The sequence below is a fragment of the Poecile atricapillus genome, chromosome 2 (assembly GCF_030490865.1).
Source record: "Poecile atricapillus isolate bPoeAtr1 chromosome 2, bPoeAtr1.hap1, whole genome shotgun sequence".
NCBI lineage: Eukaryota > Metazoa > Chordata > Aves > Passeriformes > Paridae > Poecile > Poecile atricapillus.
Genome location: NC_081250.1, coordinates 125240707 through 125262925, shown reverse-complemented (window position 1 = coordinate 125262925; position 22219 = coordinate 125240707). Strand labels below are relative to the sequence as shown.

The 22219-nt window shown below is 39.5% G+C and overlaps 1 protein-coding gene across 3 annotated transcripts in view; it reads left to right on the top strand.

Annotated features, from left to right (window-relative positions):
* The window catches only part of ZNF704 (zinc finger protein 704), an 88993-nt gene extending 68376 nt beyond the window's left edge, over positions 1 to 20617 (top strand). Inside the window, exons 4-10 of one of the 3 annotated variants that reach the window (XM_058830362.1) lie at positions 479 to 711; positions 4275 to 4375; positions 6741 to 7002; positions 11612 to 11716; positions 17359 to 17453; positions 19071 to 19169; positions 19830 to 20617. In XM_058830362.1, coding sequence (XP_058686345.1) covers positions 479 to 711; positions 4275 to 4375; positions 6741 to 7002; positions 11612 to 11716; positions 17359 to 17453; positions 19071 to 19169; positions 19830 to 19887 — 953 coding nt within the window. In that variant the 3' untranslated portion in view covers positions 19888 to 20617. Of the gene's footprint in view, positions 1 to 478; positions 712 to 4274; positions 4376 to 6740; positions 7003 to 11611; positions 11717 to 17358; positions 17454 to 19070 lie in introns of all 3 variants that reach the window. The other 2 variants (XM_058830364.1, XM_058830363.1) reach the window with 2 other exon arrangements.
* The last annotated feature ends 1602 nt before the right edge of the window (positions 20618 to 22219 follow it).

The window sequence follows — 22219 nt, the reverse complement described above, 5'->3', positions numbered from 1 at the left end:
TGGATCTCCTGTTGGCCATACAGAGGCTTGGAGCTTGCTTTGGTACCGCACCAGAGTTGTGTGTTCCTGTTGAAAGTTGAGGCTATAGTTAGAATCATAAAATGGTTTGCATTTGCAAGGACCTTTAAAGGTCAATTTAAATGTTTTCCTTAAATCACACATGCAATATATAACGGTTTATTGCTGTTTATGCTTCAGAACAGGTTATCTTTTCAAATGCAACATTTCTTTTTAGAAAACTGTTTTGCTGCTTTTGTTTGTTTGTTTGTTTATTTTAAATCAAATGAAAATCAAGTGTGGAATACGTAATTTGTGTACAGTGGGTTAGATATGGTTGTCTTCTCTACATCCAATGCTTTCACTCTCCTGTACTGAATGTGCAGTTAATTATCAGCATGGCATCTAAACCTTAGGAAAAAGAGCTCCTAAGCCCTATCACAGATACTGTTGTAATAATAGTTTTTCTTGTTTTTGACAGAATCCCTGAATGGATCTTGGAAAGAAGGAGGATTTGTGCCTTCTAGTACCAGCAGCAGTGGATACTGGAGCTGGAACGCTCCCAGTGACCAGTCCAACCCATCCACCCCATCTCCACCTCTGTCAGCTGATAGCTTCAAAGCTTTTCGGACACCTTCCCAGCCAGATGATGGTATTGATGAAGGTGAAACAAGCAACCTTCTCTTCGATGAACCCATTCCTAGGAAGAGAAAGGTTAGGCTCGTGTTAAATGTCCATACCCATGGGTAGATAGGATGTTGGTAGGCTGGTTTTGTTGCGAGAAAGGAACAGGTCACCCAAATACCTCTGCTTGTGTATCCTTCCTTGGCATCCATTTAACACAGTCACTGTGTCTCATTCAACATGGTCACCTCCAGCACACACATGCTGCCATCAGCGCCACATATTTCCTGCCAGATGGTGAGGTGCTGCAGAGCCTCCTGCTCAGAAAACACTAGAGTGGTTTCCAGAAGGTGTTGCCTCTGGCCATTCAAGGGATTTCTGTCCTACTTTGACAAATTCTCTGTGTGCAGGATGCAACAGGCAGCCTTTACATGTCATCACAAAAACTCACTATGGCCTTAATACTCCTTGTTCTCTGAAAGTGCTGTTTGTCTGACAGCATGTCAGATACCTTAATACTGTGAAGGTTTCTCTGCACAAACATATGGAGTGCAAAAAGGAGAGACAGAGCTCAAACCCGATGGCTTTTGATATAGTATTAGCATTAGCCAAATTTATCCTCAGTTGGAGTACAAAAGAGGCTAAATAAAACATGACACTAAAAAAAAAAAAAAAAGGTCCAAAACTAACCCCAAAAAAGCACCATTGCTAGCCAGCAAGCTTCTCTGGAAGAAAACAAAGAGATGGCACTAGTCCAAGTTTCCTTCCCTCCCAACGCAACAGGACAGATTTTACATAGCAAGATGTAAAAAGGCTTTTTGTAAGAATTAAAATCAGAGAATTTATTCCCTTAGTGATTTTGTTTCTGGCTCAGTCTGAGACAGTTAATTGCTTCATCACCAGCAGGAAGAAGTTTTAATGATTGTTTAAACCTGTTCACATTTATCCTCTTGCTCCAGAAGCTGCTTATTTGCTGACCCATGTGGTTCTTCCCTTGTTCATGGGAAAGGGGTGAAAATCTTTGTGCACCTTGCTAAGAAGGAAAAATTATTTTGGAGGACACCTTTGTTATAATGAATTAGAAACTGGAGCTGAGCGTTGCACTAAACAGAGACAATTTGGGGGTGTGTGGGACAGGAGGAGTAGGAGTGCAGAAGTGTCTCGGTTTGCCTTTTACTTCTCAGTTAACCTTCACCTTATTAGCACCACTCTTACTGTTCAGCTGTGATGAGACAGATGGGTTTGCAGCTGCTGTCTTTATTGTTTTCTAAGTTGCATTCAAATATTTCTATTTATGTACCCACCATAGGTCTATTACACTATCTCTTCTGGTTCACAGGGATTTTGCTTCTATGGCAAATGTTTTATTTAGATAAACAGTAATATTCCATGCCAAACTTGGTTTTAAAAATTAACTTACTTTCCTGCAGTTTTTTTGCTTTATTCTGGCTCCAACATCGTACTTGATCTGAGTACAAGTTAGCATCTTTAGAAGCTGAAACAAAAATATTCAGGCCATTTCTTCTTCAGGGCTGCAAAAGTCAGATGGAGTAAACCTGGAAATAGAGTGATTGATAACCTTACTATTTGCTTAGAAGTTTCCTCTAAGGTAGTTATTCCTCACCAAACCATTTATGTTCCATTATTTTCTTAAATAAAACATTAAGCCTGAATAGGTATTTTTTGCAAAGGAAATGGAGGAAATGTAAGCATGTTCTTTATTTCTACTGGGTGAGCTTTCACCTGATTATGTTAAAAGTGCGTTGGGTTTTTCAAACTCCTGCCACTGACAATAAATCCAAAACCACAGTGGAGCTAGGAGACTGATTTTACCATCAAACTGGGGATGGATGTTAAACCATTCTGTGTTCATAAAGATGCATGTGGTGTTTATGATGTCATATTGGAATTCCTAGGATGTCAGTTATAAACATGGCCTTCATCTTGTTGACACAGGTGGTGGTTGGTTGTGTATTTTTGAGCTGATAATAGTATTTAGTGTTTTATTATGGAAGTAAGAAAAGTATGAATCAGAATTGCTAGATTATATTGAATATGAGAAAAGAAAAAGAGTTCTGTATCTATTTAACTGATAGTTGTATTATCAAATGAAAAAATAGGCAATTTATGTGCAATTTCTTGCAAAGTAGAAGTTTTTCATACAACCAGTATGATCAGGTACCTCAAAACTCAAAGCCCTAAGCATTTAAACTTCAAAACAGGAGATGTTAGACTGCAGGGAACTATGAGAACATGATACTACAATCAACTTGTATTTTAAAAAGCCCATCAGCTGTGATTTTGTTTTTAGAGTTATATTTTAATCATTATCTTTCTAGCAAATGCTGAAACCATCTACTGTCATGCATTCCAAAGCGCCCAAATTGAAGAGAGCACCAAGTCAGCTTTTGTTCAAGGCACAGTGAAATGTACTTAACCCTAAGGATGTGCCTGTTTCCACCCCACCCTTTTTTTAAAAAAATTAAGTTTTATATGAATATATTAATTTATTCTTATATGTAAATAAAATTACAGAATAATAATACAGTATTTTGATGCTCTTCCTCATGTTAATAATATGTTCTGTAATAAAAGAGGAAATTATTTTTGAGAATTACAAGCTATTCAGAATTCTTCTTTTTATTTAAACTGTACAAAATCATTTCCATTTTGGGGTAAAATTAACTTCTAAATATCTCTAGAGTTTGTAACATCTGTGTTGTTTTAAGACTACTTTTCTTCAGAGTCTTCAAAATGTTGCAGATTAGCCTAGTGATAGCCTTGTTGGCTGTGCTCTAAATTAATGATAAGTCAGTGGGGATCAACGAAGTTATATTAAGTTATATTAAGAATATAAAAAGGCTATTTAAATGAGATTCTACCTGTATTTTTTTTTAAATATTGAACACAGGTAGATAACTTCTTCTCTGAGTAAGGTCCACAGCAGCTTCTGAGTGAAACAAAAGCAGGTTGTGCCAGGTCATGGCAAATATTGACATAACAGAAGCTATGTTTTGCTGACACAATATTTTTTTGTGCTGCAAATATCCGCAGCAGAAACATTCATAAGAGATTGCTTTGGAAAGACCTTCATTTAGGAAGGTGTCTTGGATTAAGTGAGAAGTCCTCATCAGGTTTTTTTTGAAAGAAGTGGAAGTTTTTGTATAATCTACCTCCCTGAGTAGAGTAACTGAAACTTTAAAATGGAAAAGTGCTGCCAATGAACAGAGAGAGGTAAATTTTTTGTCACAAGCTGCTCTTGCAGTTTTTCACTGGGTTCTCTTGAATTCAGTAGGGTGACACACTCGACAAAAGACTATTAGATCAATGTGAATTTGGAGTCAAAGGCTCTGAACCTTGACACTGTTTTGTAGCTGTTTATCTGGCTTGGGTAGTTTGGGATTTTTTCTACCTTCATAGAATTACAGAGTCACAGAAATTTTCAGCCCTTAACCCATCACTGCCAAGTCCAGCACTAAACAATGTCCCCAGGCAACACATCTACAAGTCTTTTAAATACTGCCAGGGCTGGTGACTCAGCCATTTCCCTGAGCAACCTGTTCCAATGCTTAACAACCCTTCCAGGGAACAAATTTTTCCTAATATCCCTACAACTTCCATACAACTAATGTTGCTTTACTCATAATTTCCAGAACTCCATGAAGGTGATGTTCAAATGCCTGTGGAAGAACTGTGGAAAGGTACTGAGCACAGCTGCAGGGATTCAGAAACACATACGGACCATTCACCTTGGGTAAGAGAGCAGTCTTTTTGGGAGTCTAAAGGATTTAGTCTAGAAGAGGAGCAATTGCCCTTGGCTGGAGAGATGAACTGGATTGCCCTTGGCTTCTCTCTCATATTCCTGTGTTTCTGAGGAAATTGCAGAATAGTGCATCAAGGTGAATGAGCACTTATTCCAACAGCGAGGCACTTTCTTTCCTGAAATTCTGTCAACTTTGCTAGAAGGTCAAATAGAGCTCGAGGTCACACTGCACTCCCTGTCAGCTGCACTGCTCAGTGCCATTATGTCATATGTGCTGTCTGCACATCACATCTGGGGTGGCACTCTGTGGTAGACAGGTTCAGGGTCTTGCATGAATACTTTTCAGCTTTGTTTCACATCAGGTCAGGTGCTTGTGCCAGTTCTGAGTTGAATTAATGCAAAAAAAAAAAAAAAAATTAATGCCAAAAAACCCACCAAAACCACAAACCACATAAGAAACCTAAAAATAAAAGGAAACTGAGCTGCATGTTGTCATGGTTTAACTCAGACCACAGCTAAGTATAACAAAGCTGTTCACTCACTATCCCCTTCCTTCTGTGGAAGAATCAAAGGAATAAAGAGTAAACCTCTTGAGTTGAGGGTTGAGACGAGAACAGTTAAATGGCTTAAACAAAATAAAACATTGATTATAATAATAACAGCTAATAATGACTCCAATACTTCTAAGGAAAGGGAAGAGAGAGAGAGGGAGAGAGAGAGAAACAAAACTGAAGAGAAATGAGTGACGCACATTTCAGTTTCTCACCAGCTGCTGACCTATGCCCAGCCTGTCCCCAGGTAGTGATCAGCACTCCCAGCTAATTCCTTCCAGTGTATTTCCTGAACACAACATCCTGTGGTATGGAACATCCCTTTGTCCTGGCCATGCTTACTCCCAGCTTCTGGTGCCCCTGATCACTGGCAGAGCATGGGAAACTGAAAAGTTCTTGATTTAGAGTAAGCACTGCTCAGCATCAACTAAAACATCAGTGTGTTATCAACACTCTCCTCATCCTAAATCCAAAAGACATCTCTGTGCCAGCTACTTAAAAGAATATTAACTCCAGTCCAGACAAAACCAGGACACACATGTATGTTACTTGGACTAGAAGCAAAAGCAAATGAATCTTTTAGGACACAAGTTTGTTTCAGAGCTTTAGTTTGCAACTGAACTCTCCTGTGCGATTCACTGAGTGATGTACCTATCTCATTATTTTATAATTACTAATTATAATTACAGTGGGGACTCATGGTCTTCACCTGTTAGGTGAAAATGCATCTCTGTTCCATAAATCTGTATTACCCACAGCTTAGAAATTAAAGCCACCACAAGAAACATCTGGAGCTCAGGATGGTCTTGAAGAGGTCAGCAGTTACCATTGGGCTTAAGAGTAAGGCTGTGGGAAACAGAGAAAATCTCTCTCAAAATGCAGTTAGGAATGTTGATTTGTGCTTTATATTATGGGGACATCTTCTTTGTGGTGTGGGAGAGGGAGAAGTAAATAGCAAAACCTTTCTGGAATTTGCTGGAGTCAGAGTTTTCTGGAAAGAGTACTTGCGGTCAGTGACTGGCTGCATTCTGATGGATGGCACTTCTGGTAGAGCCTTTCAAACCTTCTGGACCATGTTCTCTCAACAAGTTCTGGTTTGGACTTCAAGATAACATGTAGTCTACTATGAGCTACTGCTTTGACTGGGTTGCTTCACTGTTAGCACATGTGCTCAAATGCATATCAGATGAAACTTTAAGGCAATTAAACCTCCTTCATGCCTTCCTTCAATAAGTCTGCTTCTGGAGAGTGGGACCAGAAACTCCTGGCCATGGCAAGCCAACCCAAATGAGTGCTTTGTCTGTGTCTGAGTTGTATGGTGAGACTGTTTTCTATCAAATTCTTCCGTTACAGAAAGTTACTGTGAATGGCAGCCATAACTATATTTGGCATAATTAAGTAACTTGTGATAAGATTGTGTATTGTTTGCTGTAACATGAGTGACGTATATCTTGCCTGTGTCTCTTATCATTGCTATGACTTTTGAAGACATAGTGCATTGGGATTATTGTTAACTTTACAATAGATACAAATGAGAAGCTGATTATTGATCTGAAGGAGTCAAACATCTACTCCAAGGTGAGAGAATTTGTCAAAAATAACACAGAGACGGGAAAAAGTAATTGCTACTTCTTTTCCCTTCAGATTACCTGCAGTCAGAATGCAGATAAAGTAGGGAGGGTTGAAACTGCAAATGTTAATTTATTGACAGTATGAATATATTCACTCATGCATCTAGAACTTAAAATTTACCTCAGGGTTCTTGCTTCAATTCTTGCAATCAATTCTTCTTTCTTTTGATGCAGACGTGTAGGAGAGTCAGACTACAGTGATGGAGAGGAGGATTTTTACTATACAGAAATCAGGCTCAACACAGACTCAGTAGCTGATGGCTTAAGCAGTCTTTCCCCAGTCTCTCCATCTTTAGCATCTCCTCCTTCCTTTCCCACCCAAGACACAATCCGTCCTGAAACTTCCTGTGCCAAAACCGAGACTAAATTGATGACACCTCTGAGCCGCTCAGCTCCTACCAACCTCTACCTCGTACACACGGACCATGCTTACCAGGTAATACCAGTGGTATTAGCTCCAGTGATTGCACTAATGTCACTAATGTGTAAAAAAATGTCACATCACAATGTTTGGGTTTTAATGGGCTGAAAGGTTTTCAGAGCATTCAAAGGCATTTCTATTATTAAAATTGAGATGTAGTCTTCTGAGCTTATTGTTTCTTCGTTTGTTTATGTGCCTGCCACAGGCAGTGGGTTTTGGGGTGCTCTTTATCCAGCCACACATAGACGCATATTTCAGGTTGAGAAGAGTTTATCTGTGTATCTCACTGCCTACATCAGTTCAATTTTCACTGACTGTAAGGAGAACCCAAGGTGATGTGCTTAGATGGGGTTGTCTGCATTGTAAAATTTCCCATCCAGTCAGCTGAATCCCTCCCAGAGTCTTCGTTTCAGCTCTGTTTTTATTGAACAAGTACAAACTCTGCTTGAAGTGTCAACAAGTACCCAAAGAATGCCAACAACAATTCATTTCCTCTTTTTGTACAGTGTGAGATGTCAGGTTGCAGTTATGTAGAACAGGAAGAATGAAAAAACAAATATGGGATCTTCCTAATTTTGGAGGTGATGCTTTTCAAATGGCAAAAAGTGCTGTCCTAAAACATTCCTGATAAGTTTCAGCAGGAAGCATTAATAATAAAACTGCACTAAAACTTGACATGTTTTGGTCTGGATACCATAAGAGAAATGAAGAATAGAGGCTTTGAAGTCGTGTGGTCCTTGACCTACCTATGCACTGGAGAACTGAACTCTGTTAAAATTATCAGATGCAATAACTATCATATATGGCATTGTTCAGATAAAACTTCTGTGGTGTGTTTGGAGCACACCTACTAAAAAGTCAGAGGGAGCTATAGAGAATTCACAGGCTTGTTTTAGACTTCTGTGCATGTTGAAAAGCATGGGTGGAAGCTTGGTATTGCAGATGGAAGCTGCATCAGGTAGCATGCCAGCCTGGGGACTGATGAAACCATAGGAGAAAAACTTGCTTCTCAGTGTAGCTTAAGGCTGCCTCAGAGAGTGAGGCAGCAAGTCTGGGCTGGTGACAAGTTTTGCTTCATTTGGGATTTGCAGTCATGAGAGTCTGCCCTGCTGTTCAGAGACCCTCTCAACCCTTTTTTCAAGCAGCCTCTGAGTAAAGCACTTGCCTAAGGAAATCCCAGTTCAAGTGTTTAAAGTCCTTGAATTGGATTTGAATTGATGTATTCCATGATACAAGACTACAAGTGCCTGAGCCCCGTGGGCTTTTCAGGTTGCTCTGGTTTCAATGCTTGATTTCATCAGTGAGGAGTGACAGAGTCCACACTGTTCACAGCTTGCTAATTGGAAGCAGGAGGCAAGGTCCCTGCTCAAGCATTCAGGCTGCCCTGGCAAAGGAAGCAGCTTCAGTAGAGGTCAGTGGCATCCTCTGCCAAGATCACTTCAGCATTGAAAGAAGGAGCAGGAGGCAGGGTGGAGATTCAGATGTCACTAGCCAGAGAGAAAGTGGAGATTACTTCATTGGGAGCAGCTCAAGGAACTGGGGTAAGGGAGGCTGAATATTGTTAATCCCAGGATTCCTGTTAAAAAAAAAAAGGGGGGGGGGAGGGGGGGGCGGAATACAGAACCCAAAGCTTGGTCGTAAGAATCCTAAAGAGATGTGTTAATTGCCATTTCCTCTATGACTGAAAAACATCAAATACACTGAGAAAGATATGAGGAAAGTGAGGAAAGTCCTGGTGCTCTTCCCTGACCCAGTCCTATGGGTGAGGAATGATTTAGAAGAATAATTGAAGAAATTCTGAAAAGTACAGCAGTTGAGGCAAATGGCATTGGGGGAACCCCAGAGAAAGATGATGCTAGAACAATATAGGAAGCAAAAGAACAAATCCCTCTGGATTCAAGGAGAGCATTTGATCTTAAAACATATAGGCAGTATTTGTTAAGCTAGAGAGAAATTTACTGTAGGACAAGGAGCTGGAAAGTCACAGAGAACAGCACTGAGTTATTTTGAAAGGGCCTTTGGATGTCGTTAGTGGAGTTAAATGAAAAGCTGTTCTTGGCCCTGATCTCACTTTCATTAAATCATTTTGGTAATATACAAATACTATAATAAACTTCACTGATAACAAATTTGGGAAGCATCAGCAATAAGGGAGTTATAGATCAGGCTTACATGACTGGGTGGTCTTAAGAATAATAGGTTTTGGATGCAGTTTAATGTCAGAACATGCAAAGTCCTGAATCTAAGGAACTAATGAGATTCTTCTGCTATAAACTAGGGTAGTTAGAAAATTATTTAAGAAGGAAACCTATGTTCGTTAATCAAGCACAGAATGACCATGAGCCAACAAAAACAGAGCTGAGAAGGGGAAAAAAATAGTTGTCAGCTCTGTTGGAAAAGAAATATCTAGGAGAGACAGGGGTTTTTAATGCCATTCTATAAGAACCCCATATAACTTCAGCTGAAATCCTGAGCTATAGTTCTGGTCAGCCAAACTAGGTGTGATGGGCTCCAATCAGAAGAAATAGAAAGAGGGCAGAGAGGACATGGATGGCCTCTCCAGCCCCAGGACTGATACCTCAGGCAGAGCAAGGAACAAGAAGAGGATGGAACTGCTGCCTGGGAAGACAGTGAAAGGACAAGCATGAGAGGGGAAGAGGATTATTTCGGCCTATTTCAGATGTAAGGGTAATGTTGGCACAAATAAATAAATACAAAGTATTCATTGATATGTTTTGCATGGAGGTCTCTAAGAAGATTGAGGTTGGGATATAGAAATTTTTCAGTTGGTTGTAATGTTTTAGTCCCTTACCTTATGGAGGAGATTGACTAAAATGTTAGCCTGAAAAAGCTGACTGTGCACATCTGGGAAACAAGTGGACAAGGTGATTTACTAAGTATGATCATGTCTGAGGTAAATAGGCACTGAGAAAAAGGAATTGAGCACTATGGTATTTTAAACAACTGCAAATTGCATCAATTTTAAACTTCATGTTTCTTTACAAAACTATTGCTTGTACCTGTTAAATTTAGCTACAGGCAGGCTCTTTTGGCACCTAGGATTTCCCTTCCAGGTCTTATTCAAATACCTGAGCAAGTTGCTATGCTGACCCTGGGTTTGAGCTGCCATCATTGTGGGATGCTGAGCAGAGGCAGTGCTGCCTTACTGCTCATCCAGCTTTCTCTAGTTCTTCCTGTCTGGAGCTCTGTGGTCATTCACTCCTTCCCATTTGAACAGGGTTATGATGAAGAACTACTGGTACCACTGATGTTGTCAAATTGTTCTTGATGCCTTTCAGAGAGGTTTTTATATTTTATGGAGCTCAGTGGATGTTTGCTCTGCATGTCTGTGTGGATTCTCTTGGAACTGTCAGCAGCTTGGCAGCCCACAGAGCATTGCTGCCATACACAGAGGCATCTGGTGGTCTCACCTTCCTTTTTCTGGAAAGCTCTAGGGGATTGCTTCAGCCCTTGTTTACTTGGAAAATTATCTGTAATGGGGACGATCAGGTTGTAATTGGTCATAACTCCTCTCTGCCTGGTGGCTCAAGGAAACACTCTCTTCCTGAAGCAGTGAGATAATTTCAGCAGCCCCAACACAGTCACTGCTTAAATGAGTGTATTGTGTTATTGTCACATACAGTCAGCTGAAAGGCAGAAATGAAAACTCATTTTAGTAAATTCTTTGTAAGTTTAAACCAAAGAGGGTTGGTTTTTTTTGTGGTGACAACTTGAAATTCAAGGGTCAAAATGAACCTTTGTTCATGCTGGCTGCTCACGCTCCTGCTAGGCAGGGTAGCTACATAACTATGAATTTCATGATTCTGAAAATTAAATGGGATTCAAAAAGAGGCTCGCTCATAACCTAGTGAGAAAACCAAAGGAAAGGCACAAGATGAAAAGTGCTCAACAGTCTAAGCTCAGGTTATCGCACTTGTACCCCAAGGCACCACTGCATATTACAGCCCGGATAGGAAGAACCTAGGAGTTCAAGGAACCCAGGAGCCCTTAAAATACTTTACTTTAGTGTTTCAACAGCTGTTTTTTGAATCAAAAGGATGATTTACAGCTCCTTGTTTTTAATAGGAAAAACTGTTTAAATTGGGATGACTCTTAACATTTGTCTGATAAATGAGAAATGGCCAACACTTACTGTCAATCACTTCCATCCAAGAAGCCTTGCTATCCACATTAAAATTGTGTAAAACAACTGCTATGAGTTTAATATGGCCTTGTTTATCACTGTGGAACAGGCGATCATCTGTGAAGTAGTTTTTGCTTCTTGCTGGCATTATTTTAAAAGTTACTTGTATGTGATGTTTTATTTTGTTTATTTTTTTAACATATCTAGCTCTTATGGGTTTTCTATGGAATCTTTTGAGAGCAATCATCTTTCTCTAAACAAAGTTTAGGGACAGTAGTGTATATATATAACTCTGTCCCTTCCTTACTAGCTTATCCATGATTATCCTTCTCACAAGGGTAAAATGCTTGTCACCATGGAGTTTTTTATACCTTACAAAATCTCTCACAGATTTACCATTTCAAGGAATGAAAGATCCTTTGAAATGCTTTGGAACAGGAATGGTTCTTCTTGCTGGAATAATACTTTCTTTTCACACAGGCCACTCCTCCAGTGAACATTCCAGGGTCAGCAAAATTCACTCCCAATGGCAGTAGCTTTAGCATCTCTTGGCAGTCGCCTCCAGTTACCTTCACCGGCATTCCAGTAAGTGCACATTAAAAAAGGAAAGAAGGGGAGAAAAAAGTTTTTTAGATCTTTTGCTTTGTTTGACAGTGATTAATTATGGAAGTAAATGTGACATAACAGATACCATAAAGAAACAAATTAATCAGTACCTGAGTTGGCCAGCATGGCTGTTTTTAATACCTTTGCAACTCACTTTATCAGTGTCATTAGGTTATTTTTGCATCAGAGTCTACAAGCAGTTGAAGCTATAGTATCTACAGTTGAATCTATAGTATCTATAGTATATATTTTTTTAAACTATATGCTTACAAAAGAGCTGGTAGGTGCAGAGCCTGGCACTATGTACTTCTTTCTTGTGCTACTAAGAGATTTCTTAAAAAACTATATGGAAAATCAGCCTGGTGATGGTTATGCTAACAGGCCAGTTGGATTCAGGCAGTGGGGCTGTTACCTAAATGAACGCTGAAAATGAAGCATTTTTGAAAGACAACTGAAAGAAACAATAAAATGAAATGCAAAGTCCCATTTTAGGAGGCTACAAGTATGTAGCCTCTACTGTTGGCAGGAAAATGTTGTTTTATACAGAAAATACATTCAGTATCTATTGCATTTTGGTATTAATACATATTTCAGTTTGACAGCTTTTTAATGAGGATGTATTAGAAGGAAATTCAACACTGACCCGTTCTTCAGAAAAGCTGGTGTACAAGGCCTAATTCCATTAACAGTGATGCTAAAAATCCTAAGGCATGAACAGGATTGCAGAAATGTGATATTTGCTTAAACACAGAATTGCAGTGTACCACAGTGTAGGTGTGGTACTATGGGGGGGAGTGAAAAACCTTTATGAAGAGTTGCAAGGAATTCAGCTTGTAGTGTCTGCTGTGGGGACTGCTGAAAGTAAATGCAAATCACTATTTATGAGTAATGGGAAATCTTCACTGTGATGAATATAAATAAATATTAATTTAAAGTATCCTCATTTTATGGGAAAGCACTGTTTTAATGATAAATTGATATTCTCTAATCATAAACCTTTTTGATATCGTAACATCTCATATAGTATTACTCTGTATGAATTTATGAATTTTTAAAGTGTGTTATATAAGGGACATTGCTCACCCGAAGAGCCATATAGCTTTTTTTCTCCTGACAGTGAATATTAGACAAGGCGATAAGAGATACTCTTTCCCTCCCTTCTCTTCACCAAGTGAATCTCCAAAGCTTCTTACTGTCAACCTTTGGCAAATCTTGGAGATTTTCTGCAGTGGCTGTGGCATCCTGCAGAGCTGATAAAAATGAAAGTGACTGAATCAATTACGCTGCACTCTGCCAATGAATATTTATTAAATTCCATCAAGGAACAACTAACAGTGAAAGACATCATGCTGGCAGCAATTTCAACAAGAGTGCCTTGACAGAGTGTGCTATCCGCAAAGTTCACTGAGAATTTGATTTCCCAACAATGGGGTTGATACAGAGTAATTATGAAACTGGCTCCTTTTGTGGAATAGCAGAAACTGGTGCCAGGAGTGTTGGGAATCTAAAAATGCAATTAGTCACATTGTAAATCAGACACTTAAGAGGACAGGATTAGACACGTATGCATCGAGTTTACTTGTTCAGGCAACAATGCTGATCTGTGGCTGTAGAGTGGAGAGTTCTCAATAGAATTTAAGAACCGCTAAATCACTTTCTGAGAATTCGATGGAGATGGCAATGATTTAAGTATAATTTGAAAGTAATCGCAATACAAAAACCTGGGGAAGCAGTGATGCAGAATTATAAGCTGCTCAGGGAACCGTGTGAACTGCTATTATAGCACTAACAACATTTATAAGGCTGTTTAACAAAGAGAGAACTAATAATACGAAAAAAATCTTCTAGTCAATGTGTTTGCACACATTTGACTACTTTGTCATCAGTGTGATCATTTATGAATTATAAAGGCTTGCCTTTTACTGCCTGCAGTGAAAAATTATGTGCAGTGAGGGTGCAAATGCAAATTTATGTTAAATACCTGTATATTAAATTAAAGATTTATTTCTGTTTCAAAGTAAATTAGATACTGCTTTACAAAATCAGGGGTATGGCAATTCCCACCCTTACACTGCGTGTAGGTACTTCACCTACATTCAGGCTTTCTCCTTCTCTAATGGGGTTTATTTAAGACCAGACAATGTGACAGAGCCAGCATAACAAACTCACACAATTGTGAGATACGTGGTCCCTGAGATGAGACACAAATCTGTGGCACCCAAGGGAACCTCAGAGAATAAGTCAAAACCGTTACTTTTTGCTTCACCCTTAATATTTAAGCAAGCCATTTTCTAAAATGGTTTTGGAATACTTTTCTGGCCTGGACAAACCACTGAGCAGGAAAAAATTGGATACAGATATGAAAAAGTGCATAGTTCTACACATTTTCAATATAGTCTCCTTTCATGTTTATTTTTTGGCACATACTATAGTGTTTCCCCCTTTCATTCCTGTGGACACTGAATTTCAATTACACTGAGCATTTTCTGCTTTTTGTCCTGGGAACTGGGATGTCTGAACACCATGAATTGCAGTAAGTCCTTGTTTTCAGAAAGTCTTTAGCAGAGCAGCACTTGAAAGGCCTCTGTGAATAGGGGTGCACTCATCAGCAAGTAACAGAGCACCTTAACCCATAAGTGCTGCTGGATCAGTTTGGCTCAGTATGTGGCTGTTCTAGGCTCAAGAGTATTCACATCTAAACACAAGCATTTATTTAGACATCTTGTCGTCATAAGAGCAGAGAAGTGGCCAAGGTCACTTGGTCAGTTCATCCTGGAGAAGCGGAGCCTGAGGGGAGACCTCACTCCAGTCTGCAACTTCCTTGTGATGGAAAGAGAAAGGGTAGGCACCCTGTGGTGAACAGTGACAAGACCCAAGAGAACAGCCTGAAGTTGTGTCAGAGGAGGTTTAGTTTTGAATATTAGAAAAAGATTCTTGCCCCGGAGGGTGTTTGGGCACTGGAACAGGTTCCCCAGGGAATTGGTCACAGCCCCAGCCTGGCAGAGTTCAAGATGTGTTTGGACAGTGCTGTCAGGTACATGGTGTGACTTTTGGGGGTGTCCTGTGCAGGGCCAGGGGCTGGTCTCGATGATCCTTGTGGGTCCCACCCAGCACAGGTTATTCTGTGGTTCTGTAATTTAGGGGACTTCCAAAACCCTTTGTGCTGTGAATCGTGCATAGGTTAGATTCCAAGGCAGATGGGAAATACACTTTTTCATACCATTTTTCTAAGATAACTTTGCAGGTGAAAGTTTGAACATTGGAAGAGTTATGACCCATTGTGAAGTGTTGTTTTCTGCATGAAGCAGAAAGGACAGACTGATTCTTCTACCAGTTGAGGCTGAATTAGGAGAATATATCAGCCACACCCTAGGGATGCATAAGGAGAGTAAGTGAAATGATGCAAATGTGATAAGCCATGGTGAAGTCCGTGTGTCTTAGTACTGGAGAACTTAACATAATGACCATCTACTTCCATTTTTATGTAATGTAAGGTAGAAGTCTTCCTGAATGTCAGTATGATCTCTGCCATCTGATACTGACTTATATCTGCCTGCTCATAAGACCCAAAAAAGTTGATCAGGCAAGATCCTTAATAATCTGATGTTTACAGATCACAAGTCTTCTCTGTAACCACAGTTTTCCCCCCAGGATTAGTAACTGGAAACTCTAGGTCCTTGCTTCAAACAAATAGCATTATTTTACTCTGCATGAGACAGTGCTTCAGACATGAAAGCCTCCAAGGGCAAGGATTGCCTTCTCAGGGCTTGCTCTTAGTCTGCTCTTAGTGTTCCCTGCAGGGAGCAGCTGACTGGTATTGTTTAGACCTGCTGCAAAGCTTACAAAAATACACTAAAGCTTAGCTTCAGTGCTCTGTAGCTGCCTTGGTGTGCCAGTCTGTGGAGCCATTGTGCAGAGACCTTCTCAGGAAAATGTGAGGGAGGAGTCTGCTCCAGCCTGATCTCTGTTTGGAAGTAAGCAAGATAATTGCTTATTACATAGGAAGCTATCCAAGTACTCTTCTGTTCAATGACAAGCAGATACTATATTGAGTGTCAGTTACTAGTGGTAGACATATAATAATTTCTGGTTTTTTTAAAATGTTTCTGAACCCTAGCACAGTGACTGGAGATCTCTGGTTACTGGTAATGACTGGAAAACTGTACAGTGTCTGGTGAATGCCAAATATTATAAAAGTGCTATAGCTTTGCATTTTATCTTCAGTGTTTGAATCGTTCTTAAGTAAAACAAGGAAAGTGGTTGATAAAAATTAGGAAAAAAAGTAGCAGGGAACAAGCTGCCTGTAGTATACTTGAGGGATAGAACAAAAGGAGCTAGTGTGGTCTTTGGATGTACAAAACATGGTAAGCTGTCAGAGAGAAGAAATTTCTTCCAAGTTTTGCAGGCATATTTTGTATATTAGTAATGGTATCAGTTTGCTCAGAGTATGAGCCACATATGCAGTTAAATTGAAATTTTCTCTTGCTATTAGCAAAGAGTAAAAGTTGAAAGAGTGTCTGCACACAATTGCAAGCATTAGTTCTTTGCTACTATGGAGTAGCTTTAAAACAGACTTTGTATGAAAAATCAAAGCACAGACAGTAATTCTCTTCAAGTGAGGTCAGTGAGTTACCTCTCTTCCAGATATTGTAAAACTTCAAAAGGGCAGGAGGGAAAAGTCATAGCAGTTCAGGGAACTGTGACCATATCTGCAGTTCCTGGCAGCAGGAGGCTGACTGTGTACTAGAGGCCCAAATGAAGCTTGTTACATTCAATATACAACAAAAAAATGAAGGTTCAGAATTTTTTTCTTTTTATTTCATTTTAGAAGTAAAGTGGTTGTGGCCTTCACACAGGAGCAAAATAAGACCATAGTAAAATAATTTAGGTGTCAAGGCCAAGCTTTATGCCATGTGATCACTTGAATGATGTTGCCAAGCCCCAGGTTCATGTAGGAGACTTCTTTGGAAAGTTTCAGAAGACCAAACTACACCCTTCCCTTGGAAACATTCACAAAGAGGACACCTGCTGAGAAGGTTTACTGTGCAGCGTAAGGAGATACATCTTGTTAGCAACTTTCATCAGAAGGGCTGCATTGGACTCCCTGCCTGTTAAACCTCAAGGGGCCCCATTGTAAGCGCTCTCCAGCAAACCGTCTTCTCCAGGGTGTCTCTCCACAGAGTACCAAGTGACAGGAGCAATAAGTGAAATCCCTTTATTTCATAGGAGATTATTGGTATTGATCTCAGCAAAGGACAGAGTTTATTTTTCCAGTTATTTTCTTTGCTTAAATTGGAGAAGGTTTTCCTAAGAGCTGTTCATAGTTTTTAAATAAGAATGAATGTATTTCTTGTCTTTTCCAAAACCTGCAGTGATGTTGATATGTATTTTGGATTGCTCTAGGAGGATGACTGGAAATACAGGGAAACAAAGAGAACCTAATGCAGTGTACCTAATGCTAAATAAACTTCTAGCTTAATTACATTTGTATGTTCTATAGTCACCTTTCCTGGGTATCCTTGCTATCATGCAGCATAATTTTCATTTTCTGGGAAAAAGTATTTATACTGCATTCATACATGTATGCTCTTTTTAAGCAGCCTTTTTGTCTGTATTGACAGGTCTCACCAACCCATAATCGTCCTGCAGGGAGTGGAGAGCAGAAACAGTCCCACACAGGTCTCTCATCACCGCCTAGAGTAGCATTTGGCTTGAGGTATGGGACCATTAGCTCCTGCTGACACTACAGCCTCACAACCTGGAGGGCATTCAGTAAATAAGTTGTCAGTGGCCAGAGAAACAGAAAAAGCCCACCACGAATCCTGATTGCACTTATCAGACAGGTTCTTGCTAGAGCCCTTCAAAATGAACATTCAGAACCTATCTTTCTTTTCACTGCTATCAAAGGTAAAGTTCGCCCACACTTTCTGGCTTTACACTTCTCCCTGAAAGGCTGGACTGTCTTATGTGTTTATCACCATTCAGTCAGAATGGTATTTGGCTTCAACTGAGCCATAAGAAACTATGTCTTACAATAAATTAGATCAAGGCAAAGCTTTTTATGCATTGTCTTCCTAGACATAAACTGCATTTATTACTGTTAAACCTAACTGACATTTGACAAGAATCTACTTTTAAAGTGTTCAAAAAGGTTAAAAAATCAGACTATAATGCTAAATTTCTTACAGTAAAGAAACTCCTTATTTCTCATAGTCCTAAAAGTGACTGTACCCTAAAATGAAACAAAAAGGAAGATATCATGCCTTTCATTTTTTTCATGACTCTCAGATCGTTGCATATGCTACAAACTAAACTTGGGATCTTCCCAGTTTATGGATCGTGCCCATTAATTAATGTTCAGTAATCAGAAAATGCAAGAGAGAGATCCCGGGTGGGACGTGCAACCTGTAAAATAGGTATTAAACAGTCCTGTTGGTACAGTTACTTTATTTAAAGGTGCCAGGACTGATGGCATTGCAGTAGTGAACGTTGGATTGCTTGGTGAAGCATTTCTCCTCAAGTTTGCTGTCTTGCTATGTGTTCAATAAAAAAAACCAAAAACCAAAAACCAAACATTTTAACAGTTACTTGGATCATTTGCTAAACTTGTGATCTTTTGAGTGTGGTTGAAAGATGGAAAACAGGACAATTGTTACAGCTTTAAAAGCGGGTGCTGCCCACCTTGCTGGCTTTGGGGGCCACAGAGAAGGTGCACACAAGAATGTGCTGCAAGTGAGAGCAAGGGGTAAAACTTCCCTTTCACTTTGTTGTTTTCCAGTCAATGAACTGAGAGCAAACTGCAGGTTAGGAGCTGGTAGCTTTTCTCTGCTTTGGCATATCTGATACCTGCTGGTGGTCAAGGTCTGCTGCTCTGAGCTATTCCAAATATTTTTACCACAGCTCTGCAGCACTTTAGCCTGACATGGCCTAGCCTGTGTTGTGGAACAGCTATGACTGTCCATTACAGCTTGGCACTTCATGTGGCTAATATATAATTTACTAATTTACTAAGTCCAGGTTTAGTTGCCGGCTAAAGTCAGGGCTGCATGCTCCTGGCATCGTCCCAGGAGCAGAAGAGCAGGCTCAGCAGCTGCTGCAGAAGCTGTGGAAGCCAGGCAAGGAGAAGGCCCGGTCCCTGAGAGTGACAGAGTCATGGCCATACATGTGTCTGTTGCTTCATCAGCTCCCAGCTGGGATGAAAATAGCCCAAATCCTGTGAAAGGCCATGGGTTCTCTGCCTTCTGCACACAACTGAGTTTGTTGTCCTGGTCTTAGGGTGAAAAGCAAAATTACTAAAGCATCTCATTAACAACCTTCCCTTTCTCTCTGACAGGAAGCCTAGAGGGGAGGGGAAAAAGTGTCGGAAGGTCTATGGGATGGAGAACAGAGATATGTGGTGCACTGCCTGCCGATGGAAGAAGGCCTGCCAAAGGTTCATCGACTAACGATTGAAATTATGCAGAGGATTTGGGGAGGGGGAGGACAACAGCAGAAGCAGATTGCTGCAGCTGCACTGTATCACTTCCCATTTTCCCCTCCAGTGATGTGGTGTTGGGGGTTTTGGTTTTTTGGGGTGTTTTTTTGTTTTGTTTTGTTTTGGGTTTTTTTTGAAGAGCTTTGTATTTCAAAATGAAGCACTTGTAGCCAAGGAGAAGCACTAATTAAAACCTGTGTGGAGCAATAGAGCAAAAAAAAAAAAAAGCAAAACAAAGACCACACAACAAAATATGTCTCAGTAAGTGTGGAAACCAGAGCAGCTATTAGTGTTCTTCTGTAAAAGAAAGGAAAAGTTCATTATTTTGCTAACTCTGTGAGCTGCTTGCTCCCTAGGATCATTTTTAACCATTTCAGTCTTTCTGCTGTGAAAATCTGTATTTGCTAAACTGAACAATTTTTCTTTTCCTGAAACGAAGATCTCTTTTTGAAAGCTTTCTAATAAACACTTCAGAGTCATATAAGCTACAGTTTTCTCAACAAAAGCTGTACTAAGACTGGAGACTGCTAAATAATTCTCCTGATACAAATAATCATGATTATATTTTTGAAAAGGGCATGTGGGGAAGAGTTGGGATTTTCATTTATTTGTTTATAGGAGAAAAGCAAAGCTGATTTTGCAAGAAGGACAAGCAGCACTCTTGGAAGATTTTTAAAAGAGGCACAGACCAGTGGAGTGGAACAAAGTAATTTAAGTACCAAATTGGATTTTGATCCTCTAGAGGAAGAAAAGCAGCAATGGCAAGTCACCAGCAGATACTGTCACGAGAAGGCTGAGGGAAGAAATACAGTGATGCTTGATTGAAACCCACAAGAATATAAGGGGGCTCCAGTAGCTTTTCTTATTACTCTCCCCTTTCTGAGGGGGGATGAACAGTTGGACCAGCACAGCTGTTGCTGCAGGAGTCCTGTGAAGAACTGGTAAATGCAGCCACTAGGATTATATGTAATACCTAATTCAGGGACACGATCCAGCCCAGCAGTTCTGCTTTTGATTCCTTTTCTCTTATTTCAGAGATTGTTGTTAAGATAATGATTCGTTCAGCTTTTTCTTTTAAAGCTACTAAGATTTATTTGATGCAAAAAATTGGTAGAGAAAAGAAAATACCCTCTTTCCCCAACATCATCTCAGAAAAAGAAGTACAACAGCAAAGGAGCAACATATTTGTGGTAAAAGACCATTTCTTAACTCATTTTGATACATGAATTAACAAATTTCTCTATTCGCAGTACTTGGATTGATTTGGGTATTTCAGTTTCTCTGTCCATTAGGAAGTATACACTGGAATGCGGCAACCTGGTGTTCTGTGTCCACTTGTATCAAATTACTGTTAATTAATGATTATTTTGATGCAAAAATAAAGGAAGGATTTACTAGGAAGTGAATGTATATGGCGAAATAATACTTGCCTGATAAAGAAAACAAGACACCTGAAAAAATCAAAGACTGAAGCAAAACTTTGCCTATTGATAGAGGCATGAGGGGCCACAAATGCCTGGGTCATTTTTTTTCTTCATAACATTTGAACCAACTGAAATTAGACCAAATCTTCTTCTACTTTTTTTTTTTTTTTTAAATAAATTGTGTAAGTTGGCTCATTCTTATAAGAGGACTTTTAAGTATATAAACAACTTCCTAAAATCTGGTCCAAAGTTCACTTGATAGCTTTATTAAGTGTGTAGCGCTGCTTGTGTCTATGTAAAAGCACAAAATAACAATGCAGTTGTTTGCAATATACACTGTGGATTCCATAGGGTAGCAGTGAAAAGAATCCATAATAGGACTTACTAAAGGTTATCATCTGATTTTCTGTGAACAAGTTAATTGGGCAATCAGGTGCCTAATTTGAGCATGCTATTTCTGCAGTTATTTACAAATTGTGTAATTTACATGCACAAGTGGCAAGATACGCTTGCATGCATGCAATTACTTGATTTTTTGCCCAATTGTGTTCTTCGCAAGTCACAAAGCAAAAAGAAAAACAGACTCTGAAATCCAGTAAGACCCTGAGATATATACACATATGAGTGTTCATGAGTATTTTTGTATGTGTGTGTGTGTGTATACATGCAAAACTATATATATGATATAGTTTTATATGTGTATATAAAATCTGAAATTAACAGGGAAGAGAAAGATTGTTTTCTTTACAAATAGGAAAAAAAGACACTAAGGGTCAGTGGATATACACAGGCACTCTGTAATCTTCTTTCCTCTTAGTAAAACATGGATTTTCTTTACATGTTGTATTTTTTCAATTTCCACAGTAAAATACCTCATTGTAATTCATAGACATTTCATCTTCAAACACTGGGCTTGCTGATGGTGTACTTAACTTAGATAGAGCTTAAAAAATTTGGGACCTTCCCAAGATATTTCTGCCGATTTGTTTCCCGCCTCCCATTTTAATAGCACTCCAAGACTATAAAGCATTCCATAATTCAACTGTTGTTGGACTAACAGTATTTGCCTATATATTTGTTGCTCACCTCCTTTTTGCTTTGGAGGATTTTTTTGAAAATAGTGTATCAGATTGTATATTGTTTCTATAATGTCATGGCATTGTGAGCACCTTTCCCGAGGGCACTTTACAAATTACTGTAATAGGATTATTCTTTATAAACTTCTGCACAGAAGAATAGTTTTGTTGCCAGGCCAGGTTGCCCTCTGGTTCAAATTGGATATGGATTACATAAAGGACTAAAGCCACAAACCATCAAAACTGGAGAGAAAATTTGTGTTAATGAGGCAGAGAACAGAAGGTATTGATAAGTCCTACCAGGACAAAGCCAAATTACCGGTATTTTTATACAACCTTTAATCAGTGGTTTTTATTAAATCAGTTTTGGATCTTATGGCTGTGGCATTTTGATTCATAAGTAGGCACTTGCTGAGGTACCATGTCTGAAACAAGGCTGGCAATAGCACAACAGCCTGGCCCCTGGCCACACAAGGAGCGTTCTGCAGTCTTTGTGCTTTGAACTCAA